The 12,370-nt window shown below is 41.9% G+C and overlaps 1 protein-coding gene and 1 long non-coding RNA gene across 6 annotated transcripts in view; one reads left to right on the forward strand and one right to left on the reverse strand.

Moving 5' to 3' along the window:
* The window catches only part of LOC132346877 (uncharacterized), a 56,770-nt gene that overhangs the window by 33,556 nt on the left and 10,844 nt on the right, over positions 1–12,370 (forward strand). The gene's annotated exons all lie outside the window — the stretch shown is intronic.
* Positions 2,584–12,370, reverse strand: part of CELF2 (CUGBP Elav-like family member 2) — a 557,440-nt gene continuing 547,653 nt past the window's right edge. For 4 of the 5 annotated variants that reach the window (NM_001428342.1, NM_001428341.1, NM_001428339.1 and 1 more), the window contains 2 exons: positions 10,165–10,335; positions 2,584–8,778 (listed from right to left, as the gene is read on the reverse strand). In NM_001428342.1, coding sequence (NP_001415271.1) covers positions 10,208–10,335 — 128 coding nt within the window. In that variant the 3' untranslated portion in view covers positions 2,584–8,778; positions 10,165–10,207. Of the gene's footprint in view, positions 8,779–9,818; positions 10,336–12,370 lie in introns of those variants that run through there. The other variant, NM_001428343.1, reaches the window with a different exon arrangement.

The following is a 12,370-nucleotide window of genomic DNA, read 5'->3' on the forward strand; positions in this document are numbered from 1 at the left end:
TTCTCTCCACAAATATCTCCTGAGTTGTCCGCTTAATAAGGAATGCTTCTCCCAGCCCTAGCAAGACTGCCTGCTGCATTCATCCGTCCACCCGGTGGTTCTGAACACTGACTGCATGGCAGGCACTGTGTTGCGGCACTGGGGATACAGAGATGAATGAGACAGTCACCGCCGTCACAGCTCGCAGTCGAGCAACATGTAAACGCACACAGCAAATAGTGAACGTCATGATGTGTCAGACAGTGAACTATGGGAACACAGAAGCAGTAGAGAGATGAGGGAGGGAGAGGAAGGAGACACTGATTCCGAACAATAAATACATGGCACGGAGCCTAAGTAACACTGACCCTCTCTTAGGACTACCCCCATCTAAAGCAGTGAGTTTTAATCTTTGTGCTTTTAGTAACAAAACTGTGTTTCTAAATAAAATTCTACTTGGATCACCAGTAATCAAAACAAACAGAAGCAGTTAAGCTGGGCGTGGGGTGAAGTGGTTTAGAGAGCTCTGTGCTGGGCCTCATCCAGGCTTCTGAGCCCTGGCCCTGCTCTTCCTGAGGTGCTGAGAGACATACTGGCTTTGGTGCCGCAACTGAGAACACAAGTGCTTTGGAAGGCTTGTTGCAGGCATATCTCCAGGTGATTTCTGTCATTCCCACCTAGGACCTAAACTGGAAAGCTAGGCTTTTCTTTTGGGTAAGAGGTACGCGAGTATAATACTTAGAGGTAGGAAGGGGTGGACTCCAGCGGAGTGTCTCCTTTCTGAGAATGGAGTTCTTACCTGGGGCTTAGGGCAGCCTGCGGGAGGGCCTGCCTCTCCTGGTTTCTTGCAATGGGCCTTGTTAGTGCACAGCCACTGTTCACTGGTCGGCCTTGCTGAGTACTTAGAACATGATGGACCCTTAGCACAAGTGGTTTGTAAATACTGGCTTAGTTAATCCTTCTCACAGCCCTCTGCACTTGGTATTATTCTTGCATCAGTTTTGCCAGTGAGGAAATGAAGACACGGAGAGGCTACATGGGTGATGGGTGCTGGTGCTGGCATCCCCACGGAGGCGCGTGGCTCCAGAGGGCATCTAGGCACGTTCTCCACCTTGCATACCAGCCTCGAGACTGAGGGGCCACCGCACATCTCAGAGCTGGGGATTTTTATTTGGGGCTTTAACTATAGTTGATCAGTTGCAGATCACAGACCATGTCTTATGTGTATGTATGTAATGTACATATAGTTTCTATTTGTAAAAACATCCTTCAGATGTGGGCAGGCAGAAGTTGGTGCCAGGTGGCTTTGCTGCCAGTAGAGAAAGTTTCAGAGAAATGGTGCCTCCCCCTAAAGCAGCTCCCACCTGACAGACCCTCATGCCGTTGCTCTGAGCTGGTCCCCAGCACGCAGCTTTTGGCCGGTGAGTTCTGGAGCAGGGATGATGGAATTGGGGCTGCGGGCTCAAGAGGGGCATATTGGCATTCATCCTTTCTTCCCTGAGGCTCAGAGTCCATCTTCCCCATTATTGCCTTGGATGTGTCCTTTTTCACAAAGAGGATGCTTTCTAGCTATGAGACTGATGGTGAAGGCCACCCATTCTTCAACACCCAAGCCCAGTTCATGTAGACCAATGGTTTTCAAAATATTAACCTTTTAAAAACAGAATCTCTGCCTCAACCTTAAACTGCATGAGCTCCAGCAAGTGCATCAACTTTGGCCCTGGGACTTTGGTACCCTTGACTGTTTCTCTGATCTCTCACTTTCACTGGAAATTTTGGTTTTGGTCACAAATATTAATTGGAGGTTTAGGGTGGGAGGAGGCAGAGACTGGAAGAAGAATTTTGGATTATCTGGGGATTTTCATTGACTGTGCTATCTCTGTCCCTCATTATCGGGGCTGAATAAGGTTTGTTTTATAAAGGATTAGCATGCCTGTGCCATTTTGCAAGTAGAAGTTTAGGACTTTTTCTTCGAATCAAACACTAAGCAAGAAAAACAAATCTAACACAAAACCTCAAAGCAAAAAAGAAAATCCAATAGAAAATGCCATTCTGTTCAGACTTATGGCCCATAGGAAAAATATCAAAAATATTCCTTCAAAGGGCTGAGCAGCAGGCCTCCCATTTAAGCTTTGCAACTGTTATAGGATGTCTCTCTCACATGTCACTTTGAAATTTTACCCTTCTCATCCTGAGTGATCAAACCCCTTCTCTTGCTTTCTTTCATTTTGCAGTCCTGAATAGACCCGCCATTGCTCTCCAGCAGGGTATGGTTTTAGTGTCATCTCATTTTGGAAAAGCATTGATGCCAACCAGCAGTATTCTTGGATCTGCCTTTCTTTCTCGTCCCCTTTCTTCTGAGCCTAAAGAGATCACATTCAGAAAGGCAGTGGGGTTTTCTAGGTCAGGGCAGATTCTGGATGCTTTCCAGGGGTCTCTTGGTGGTGAAGGGATTGCTTTCTTCTGCTGCCTCAGATTTGCCATGGCCACCAGTAAGGGAATGGTTTTCCAGATGTCTCTCACTAAAATACACTTGGAAGAACTCCCCCCACCCCACTCCATTTTGTTTCCAAAGTCAGTTTATTAAATATTAAGTCATAAAGCCAGTGATTATAATTTTAATGAAAAATATCCTGTATCACGCAAGACAGAAAAGAACAAAAATACCCCTTAGAAACACTGCTTTGAAAAATAGTTAACATTAACTTTACACACAACAGAATCCTTTCTTAAGCTTTATTTAAGAAATCGAGTACTATATAGTTCAATATATATAAGACACATCCAGTATTGTGTTCCTGATAGCAAGTGCATAGATTTTGTTAAGATATCATTTTCACTCGATATAAACGTTTCATGGTCACATGAAGATAATATTCCCAGTGATTTTGCCCAAGCATGAGAGGAGAAAACAGAACACAGCAGAAATAGTGAACTACAACAGAGATGAAAAACAAAACAGCGAGTTAGCAGAACAGTCGATTCCTGATAAGTGAATAAGCTGATTGTTTGGTCACAATGTTTTATTCACTTATCAGGAACGATTCACAGTACATTAATGTTCACTGTGTTTCCTAGCCCGCCAGCCCAGAGTGCCCGCCCGAGACTGCTCAGAACTGCTGTGGGCTGTGCAGACGTGTGACTTCTGTCAGCAAAGTCAGCGTTGACAGGTCTGTCGTGTCCCAGTGTGGTCCGTGCGTGGCAGGCAAAGACGCCTTGCTGACACTGCAGTGTTTTACAGAATCAAGAGGGCAAGTGTGAATTTAAGCAGGGACCGGCTTTACGTCATACGTGCTTAAGGGAGCTAGGACTTGTGTCCCCTTCTTTGGAGAATTATTGTTTTCGTTGTTTTTCCAAAACAACAAACAATTCTGGTTTGTCTTTCCCTTCTTTTACTTAGCAGGAGTATTTTGCCTTGTGCCAAATGGTGGATGTAGATACTTGTATGACTTAAATATTGAAAAAGTAAACACTCGCATCTTGGAAAGAGTTGATCACCCTCTTTACACCCTTCTCCCCTCCCTCACACCCTCCACCCACGCAAAAGTATTTACGAGAAAGAAAGGGAAATCACACCCTTAGCGCTCTTTTCCCCACTGCTGTAAGCAGTGGGTTTTCAGAGGCAAACTGATGAAGGCTCTGATGAGGTTTAAGCAGAAGTATTGGCAGGAAGTCAGCTCCCATCTGCGCGGGTCCGGAGCTAGTGGAGGCTACTTCGCTGAGGTGTTTGGCCTATGTGGGAAACTGCCTCCGCCTCAACCCAGCCCCTCTGTGCTGTGCCGCCAACTAGAAAAGAGAGGCTAGGGCTCAGAGGGGCTGCTGAAACCGGAGGGCGAGGGGCCTGAGCACCTGCAGGGAGGACCTCGTTGGCAGCCAGGGGATGGCTGCCGGTGCCGGGTGGCCTGAGTCAGACAGAGTCTGTGCGTCTGAAGAGTTGGAGGGAGAGATCAGACAGGGAGCAGACGTCAGTGGAATCTTGTAAGAGCACTTGGAGAGCAATCAGATTCCTGAGCAGAAGAGATGGGCAGAAAGGGAGGAGGGTCTGTGGCTTCAGCTTTCAAGGGCGTACAAGGAATGGTTTTTTCTCTAGTTTTCTACCTGGGGTTGGGCGATGGTGAGGGACAAGGCTTTCTACAAAGTATACACTTTCAGGGGGGCGTGTGTGGATGTATCTGGCAGTCTTGGTTTTCATGTGGAAATGGATGATGTGTTATGAAGACTTGGGCATGAGAAGCTTTACCTTCCCCCCTCCCACCCAACCAGACTGAGTAGAGCTTCCATTTGAGCCTTTGCAAGTATTTTCTCTTCCATTAGTTTTAATAATTAAAGCTGCTCCTGGATTCAGCTAGCTCTTTAAAATAATTTACTTTTCTACACATAGCTATTGATTGATGGCAACGCATGGATTTCAGTTTAATACCTTTCATATCTATTCACCAGGTAAGTAAAGTTTAGTTTCTTCCCTTAAGGAGCTCACCTTTAAAAAAAAAAAGTGACTTGTTTCTGAGAAGAGTTTGATGGTAATGATAGGCCTTTGGACTCATGGTAGATAGAAGAAACCCCAGCGCTGCTGCCTCTCTTCTCACGTTTCCTAAGGTTATGCAGCAAAGTGGCAGCCATTATTGAGTGTTAAGAACTGCGTACACATATCAAGAGAAGAAGAGAGGAGCAGAGAGCAGAGAAGAGAGAAAGTGCAATGTACCAGTGTGGTCAAAAGACCGGACAAGGTCTTGGCAAATCTGACTCTGCAGGCAGTTATGTAGGTGGACCATAGACGTAAGTCTTGGAAGCAGTGGTTAAAATAGGCTGTTGTACATAAATCCGAGGTGGCTGGTGTGTAGTTCCCCTTCCCCAAATCAGATATTCACTTAGGTGGAATCGACTGTATCTTTTTACACAACATATAGAAAAAAACAGATACGTGAAACAGTGAGGCGTGTAGATGTATCACCAACATACAATGACTACCAACAATACAACACTCAGAGAGAGAAACAAGTATTAGGAAAATGGTTTAATATTGGAGACAGAAGCAAAAAACTGCATCACACAATAACATACGTTACAAAAATAAGTCTGACTGTTTCAACTACACGGTTATGTTCACAATGAGGACAGAAGAATCAGAAAAAACTTTGATCTAAACAGCAAAAAAGCAAACCCCTAAAGTTTTAACTAATACATTTATCCACTTAAAGTGACTGAGTACTTCTAAATCTAATTACCTTATTGTGTAACTGCACAATACAGAATAAAAAGTGAAACTTACCGCTGTATTTTAAGACAAAATTCTAATGCTAGATATAAGCAAAGGGAAAAAAGAAATCAAGCCAAAGTTTTTAATTCTCAAAAGAAAAGCAACTTTCTTTCTATCAACCAGAAATCAAACTTGAAATCAGTCTTTGTCAGGGGGCCCACTAGAGTAAGCCACAAAAATTTCCATTTTTTTTTAATCTCCAGTATAAAAAGTTCCACTGGTACAAAATGCAGAAGTACAATCAGTTGTAGAAATAGGAAAGCCTGCGTTTTTTTTTGGCTCAAATTCCATCAAACAACAAAATCCAAATGCATCAATAAAACAAACAATACTCAAATGGTCTTACAGTTTTCCACTAGGTTGCATTAACTTTGGCTTTTCTCAGACAATATTTAAAAACTATTTTGTAATTCTAAACAAAATGATATTATTAATCTACAAACAACAATTCTCACAGCACAAAAAAACACATACATTTTTTTGTATGACATTATTCAAAAAGGTAATGAAACTACAGGTTTTTTTAAAATTTTATTTCTTATTAATTAGCACTTAAGATAATTAAAAACAAACAGTAAAATGAATCCAGAGTAGCACAAGCCAAAGAACTATAACCCCTATGGTGAAAGAAAGATGAACTTGTTACGCCTTTGAGGACTGCCATTTGATCACAATTCTCTAATTCAGTTTAAAAATGACTATTCTCTACACTTGATTTAAAAAAAAAGCAGTTTCCCTGTGTGTTTTCTTCTGGCACAGGCCCTTCGCACCCTTGCAGCTTTTTCCTTTTGATATTAACAGAGAAAGTGAAGAAAAGGACAGCTTGTCTTTGAGGAGGGTTATCTTTTGAGCAATGAAACATGCCCCCCCCAGAAAAGAAAAAGGACCTTCCCCCTAACGGTACTGTCTTGGTTGCCTGCAGAATCAACACTTAGCTCTAAGCGCCCGCCCTGAGCCTCTTGTTGAGTGCACTCAGCTCCTCTGGGGGAGGTGGGGGAGCGGAGGGGAGGAGGAGGGCACTGGAGCACTTCTGGCTTCAGTGAAGTGGGGGAAGATAGTTTAAGGTTTATGTATAATTGATGAGATTCTGAATGAAACAGTCTAGGAAATTCAGATGGTGTTGTCTTGTGTTCTTACATGTGTATCTGTGTTACCACCGTATCGTATATACGAGAGAGACGTGTGCGATAACCTTTATTATTCAGCTGCAGGAAGTACAAAATAGCCCTCGAAGGATGAAGGAAGGCCCCAGCAGTAGTAAACACGTGTGAGGATAATACAGGTCGTTTCATTTTAAGTGCATGTGCTGTAAGAAGGAAACTTTTTTTTTTTGCATCAATAGAGGCTAGTCCTTTCCCTCCCAGGGCTATCACATCCACACACACAATAAACCAAACAGGGTGGTCAGTGGGAAATGGAGGAAGTGGAGCCAGCAGTTTCTGAACTCCTTTACGAAACAAGCTTCCAAAAAAGGTAGGAGTTTTGAGTGGGTTGCAGGGATGACTTGGGGTTTGTCAGGACAGCAAGAGACCTGTTCACATGAAGTCAAAGAAATATGGCACTTTAGAAAATGGCAGCAGGAACTGGTGCTGGGTATTTGGTCAGTAACTGATGAAGAACTGAGTTTGCCTTGAATGGTCAGTCCCCTGTAGATGCATTCAGCTCAGAGGAAACAAAAAGGCAGGGACAGGATGGTCAGCGTCTAACTCCAGACACGTTGCTCATTCAGAGGTATCCACTGGGGTCGGACAATCCCCAGCACAATGGCTGATAAGAAACATTACCTTGGGAATAAGAAACGAAAGCAGAATCCCTCCAAAGACTACCCCATCATCACAGAATGGTTTACCTGGACAGGTGCATGATGTTACTGTAAACTGGAACATACCGCTCACCTGACCTCAAAAGCAGACTGAATTTAAGGTTTATTTAGGTGCTTGACTCTATCTACCGTTCCCGTTTATCTCGAAAACTCTCTTCCTTTCTTTTGGATCTCAACCAAAGGATAAAAAAGTAGGAAAGACAGAAACAACTGAAAGATATATGCAGAACAAGAAATCCAAATTAGAAACACCCCAAAACAAACGGAAATTATGACAGTATAAAAAGTTATCAACATTCCAGATAGCTCTGGGTAGAAAGGGTTAAAAGTTCAAAACTTTCTCACCTTAGAGGTTTCCATATATCATGAAGAAAATACATTGTGAGGTTGCCGTCACAGCATTGATGTGCAGAGTGGTTAAAAAAGTGAGACATGGGCACTTATACAATGTCTTACAAAAAACATCATAGAGAAATAACAAACAATAACAATTTCAGGCAACAAGACCACAGGATAGCAAGTTAACAAACTTTTTAACCTTTTTTTTTGTTGTTTTTTGTTTTTTAAATATTAGGGATTTATACAAAACACATAATAAAATACCCATGTTATCAAATTACTTCTCACAAGAAACACACTGAAGCTCTAGGAAGGAAGTACCTTTGGAATTTGGCACTATATATTTTCACTTTTTTTCTTTAAAAGAAAAAAAAATCACATTTTGCTGAACACAAACACATCTAAATAGTCCACAATTTAAAAAAAAAAATGACATCAATGCTTTACAAGCCAACACAAAACTTATTCTGGAATAGGATTTTTTTTTCCCCTCACATGAAATTTTTTTTTAAGCAAACAACTTTTTTTTTGAAATTCTTTTTTGTTTTAAGTAAACCAATTCTAAACTTGTCTTATCAACAAAGAACATTAAGACCATAAGACTCATGATGAAACCACAACTTAATTCACAGAAGCACCAACGTAACACAGTTTACAGTAACCTTTCTCCTGTACATTGAAACAGTATAAAATATAGGTAATTTCATGTGCATTAAACCATGGATTGTCTAACTGTGAGTCAGTTCAGCAAAAGGTGACACAAATAGGTAGCATTTGCCCCAAAACAGGGTAAATATTTTTCTTATACTAATCTACAAAAGTGGTTCTATATATATATCTTAATGAGAAAGTGAGCCACCTAAAATGGCCTTATCAAAAAACTTTACACTGCCTGAAAAATGTAAAAACTATTACAGACCTCTAGAGACTTAAAATCAGACAGTTTTTTTCTCAAACTGTTTTTGGAAGTAGTCTGTTAGAAACCAACATTCTGTGTCCCTGGACACATATTGCTATTGTTACCAGTGACCGGGAAGAATGCCAATCCCTGTATAATACTTTCAAGTCTGTTTTATGAAAAGAAAGAAAAAATAAGAAAGAAACATTTTTGCCACAGGTTTTTTCTATAATTAATTTGTCTAATAATAAATTTCAGTCTTGCATGAATGCAGCAATGTTTTTCACATTGACTTCCCAGAATTCATAGCTAGATGAGGTCACATGCAAATTTCAAAGGTCAAACTAGATCAAAGGTCAGTAGGAGAACCAAATATGATGTGAGGTCAGAAAGACATCAGAAACAATGACTGGACGATGAAACTTTTTTGAGACGCCACAGGGACATGCTAGGCAAACGGTGAACTAACGGGCATGAAGATGTCTAGGGAGAAAACAGGGAGAGTAAAAAGTTACACAGAATCTACGCAGCAGCAACAAAATCACTCTTCAGGGTGCAGGAGAGAAACTAATGCAAATCTTAGGTCATTAAGGAGTCTACCAGCCATCCACGTAATTTGCATTTCTTACACTCTTTATCCACAACACAATGGAACCCAAGAGAATCCATCCAGAGAGGGAAAAGGGATGGATTCTGGGTATTTTGGGGTGAGGGACTGGCAAGGGATGGGGAGAAGAGGGTCCAGTTTCAACGAATGTAACAGACGGGAAAGTCAGACGACCAAACTGTAAACTAGATAATGGAGGTTACGAACAAAATCATCAGACAGATACAAACACCGAGAGGATAAAGCATGAACTTTAGGCCCAGGGTTCAACGGTGAAAAAAAGCCCGTTCCTAGAATGATTCCTCTAGAGACTACTTCAGAAGAATCTAGCTAGCACAGAGAACTGCTCTTCAGGTACCCAATAAGTTAACAGTAGGCAATAAATAGCTTCCATTATTTCTGAGGCAGTAAAAATTTTGTACAAAAATAGAAATGCTTTTTTTACAAATAAAATTTACAGGCCTGTGGCTTTCTTTTTTATTTATGTATTTATGTATTATTTATTTATTATTAAATTTATCTTTCAAGAAACATCAAGTATTTTCACTCATTTTTAATTTTTAAACCCTGTAGCTTTAAGAAACAGATCTCTAAATCTTTTTTTACATTAATCCTTTCTAAAAACTAAAATAAAACAATAACAAAATAGACAACCAGTGTAATAATCTGACCAATAAACGTCATGTTTCTTTGAACCCTAAAATAAAATCCTACTTATTAAACCAAATGTAGTGGAAAGACATTTTGTGTTGTTAATTTTAAGTGCTTCTCTTGGCTTTTCTCTGGCGCTATGCCACCACCTTACCCTCTATAAACAGCTGGCGCCCCCCTGTGGGGTGGGCGCGGGCAGGAGGGGCGAATTCTCCAGGCAGTGCTCTGGGGCACAGGGGTCTCGAGTTAGAATTGCACGTTAGCCTTTGTTTGCCTTGTAAATTCTCAAGATGTCATTTATTGTATACGTGTTTTTCTTAAAAAAAAAAAAAAAAAAAAAAAAAAAAAAAAAAGCCCAAAACCCCCAAAACAAAACAAAAAAGGTTAAAGGAGATTCAAATTGCAAAACAAAGGAGAATACAGTGGCACGAGTGGAGGAGGATTTACTTGATAGAAACAAGGTAGCCGAGTTTAGTTATGGCGAACTGGGTGGGGGGCGGGAGGGGAAATGGAGGCCTTATTGTAAAAATAACCGTCTCTCTTGGTAAAAGTTGGCAATGTGGTCCTCCTCTGCCTTTCCTGTTGAGCCCAGGCTGGCTCGTGGGACTTACCCTAAGAAAGCTAAAATAAGAGCAGGGAGCCTCTGGGGGAGGATCAGTAAGGTTTGCTGTCGTTTTTGGAGCGCTTCAGCTGGACCTTCAAGCGTTTCATGCCAATCTGAAAGCCGTTCATAGCCTGGATAGCAGCTTGCGCAGACACGGGATTGTCGTAGCTAACAAAACCTGGAAGACACGAGGGGAAGAAGGGCGGGAATCAGGATGGAGAGGCAGGGGAGCAGTGCAGGGTGGCTGGAGAATGTTTCTGCAGGTGGGAGTGACAGGGCCCAACCTGGGGGCTCGGGTCAGCTCTACTCAGTTCGCGGTCGTGGTTTAGGGGCAGCACTGGAAACATCCACTGTGAAGCAGTGGAGATGACTGGCTATCATGAGAACAACCCCCCTCCGCAGAAAGCTAAAACTCACACAGCACTGTCGTGAGTCAGGTTGACTAATTCCAGTCAAATCTGTTTGTGCCTTAGAATCCTCCTCCAAGAGTCTCCAGTATATCAGTGCATGCAGGGCCCTCAAAGGGCTCCAGGCCCCAGCCAGGTGAGGTTTAGAGGCACGATAATTAAGGGAAGGCAACTGATGTGCTGCCAAAGACCTGGACTGTTTTCATTCCAGTTCTCCCTGGATACAGGATGGGGTCAGCGAATTAACTCTAGAATAATTTGTACTTGATTTCTACCAATTGGAGCTATTACTGAGAGGAACCTAGGGGCCCAGGGGAAATGTTGGGCCATTCTCTCTATCTCAAGTTCCATTTTCAAAGCTCCACTGAATTCACTAGAATGGAAATTGCTACCTTGTATATCCCCAAGTGTTTCTTGGAGAATAAATAGTCTAAACAGCTCAGGGCTTAACAGCCATCCTAACACATACTTCCCACAATTTTTCTCTGTACCAACACTCAGATGCCTCTGACAAGCTCTGCCAAGACCTAGACACAGAATTCTGACCACATGGTTTGTTTTAGCACTGGGGGTAGGGGTTACTCGCCAAGGTTTCTTCAGTTAATGCTAGTGCAGAAGTGTTGCCCCAACAACTTTTGTTGTTGGAAGAAGTTATACTGATTGGATTTCAACTCTGACCATCCAACTGTTCAGAAGGTTTTATACCAAGTTTCTCCATCTACTAAGGAGAACATTCCTTTACGAGTTAGAGGAAGAAAGGGACATAAATATACCCTTAGCAGGTAATAAGAGGCGTATAGTATATAAGGCAGAATAGCTTCTCATAGGCTGGTTGTATGCAAAAAGATGGGTTTAAGTTTTTATTAAATTTAAATTCCCAATAAATGTGATCTTGGATCTAAGACTTTGCTGATACTCTTCTTCTACATCTTAATCCAGAGGTAGGAAGATGATTACAAGAATGGAAATGCATCAAGGGTGAAATGGATAATGAAACCTGGCCAAAGCTTAGGATAAAGAATGGGGTATGGCTTATGACTGGCAAACCTGGGACCCCAAGAAGCAGTCTCACTGAGACACTTACATGTGGGATGCTGCACAACTGAAAACACAGTGCCCAATGCTAAGTACAGTCGTCTGCTACGTGTTATTATACACACGGTGGTTAAGTAATTTGTAGGCTGACTCTTTTCAAGACAGTAAATATTTTCTCAAAATCAAACTGCAAAGTACAACCCTTTCCAATCACCAAATAAGCTCAGACACTGTTTAGTGATGAGGACCTTAAATGTCTGGCTGGAAGCCTGGGGCAGGGAAGCTTCCGGTGGTGAGCTCTTACAAAACACACGTGCACACCCTCTGTAACGACTTACTTTCCATTTCATTCTCATGAACCATTACAAGGGCGTTTATATACTTGTAATGGGTTCAGGCTAACAGCCTTTCCACTTGGATAGAAACAGTGACTTTAAATGGCTGACACACTGATTCCCCTAACAACAGAGGCTTCAGACCTTCCTGGTGACGGCACAGAAATTAGAAGGATGTTATGATAATGGAATTTTAGAAGCCAAAGCACTCTCTTTAGACGGGTTGCCCCATTACCCATCAGCCAAATACCAAGTCTGAGGTTCTGCCTCTTTGAGAACCACCCCACCTGTTTTTCTTTATACCATGCACTTCATTTTCCACTGGCCCGTATCTGTTCTACTTGATCTTGTTTTGTGCTGCTGTTAGTACCTACGGCGGATGTGAGTCATTAGATTGGACGAGTGAATAAATCAACTGTTACACCTCAGACTGGGC

This window comes from Bos taurus, chromosome 13 (genome assembly GCF_002263795.3).
Source record: "Bos taurus isolate L1 Dominette 01449 registration number 42190680 breed Hereford chromosome 13, ARS-UCD2.0, whole genome shotgun sequence".
NCBI classification, from domain to species: Eukaryota; Metazoa; Chordata; class Mammalia; order Artiodactyla; family Bovidae; genus Bos; species Bos taurus.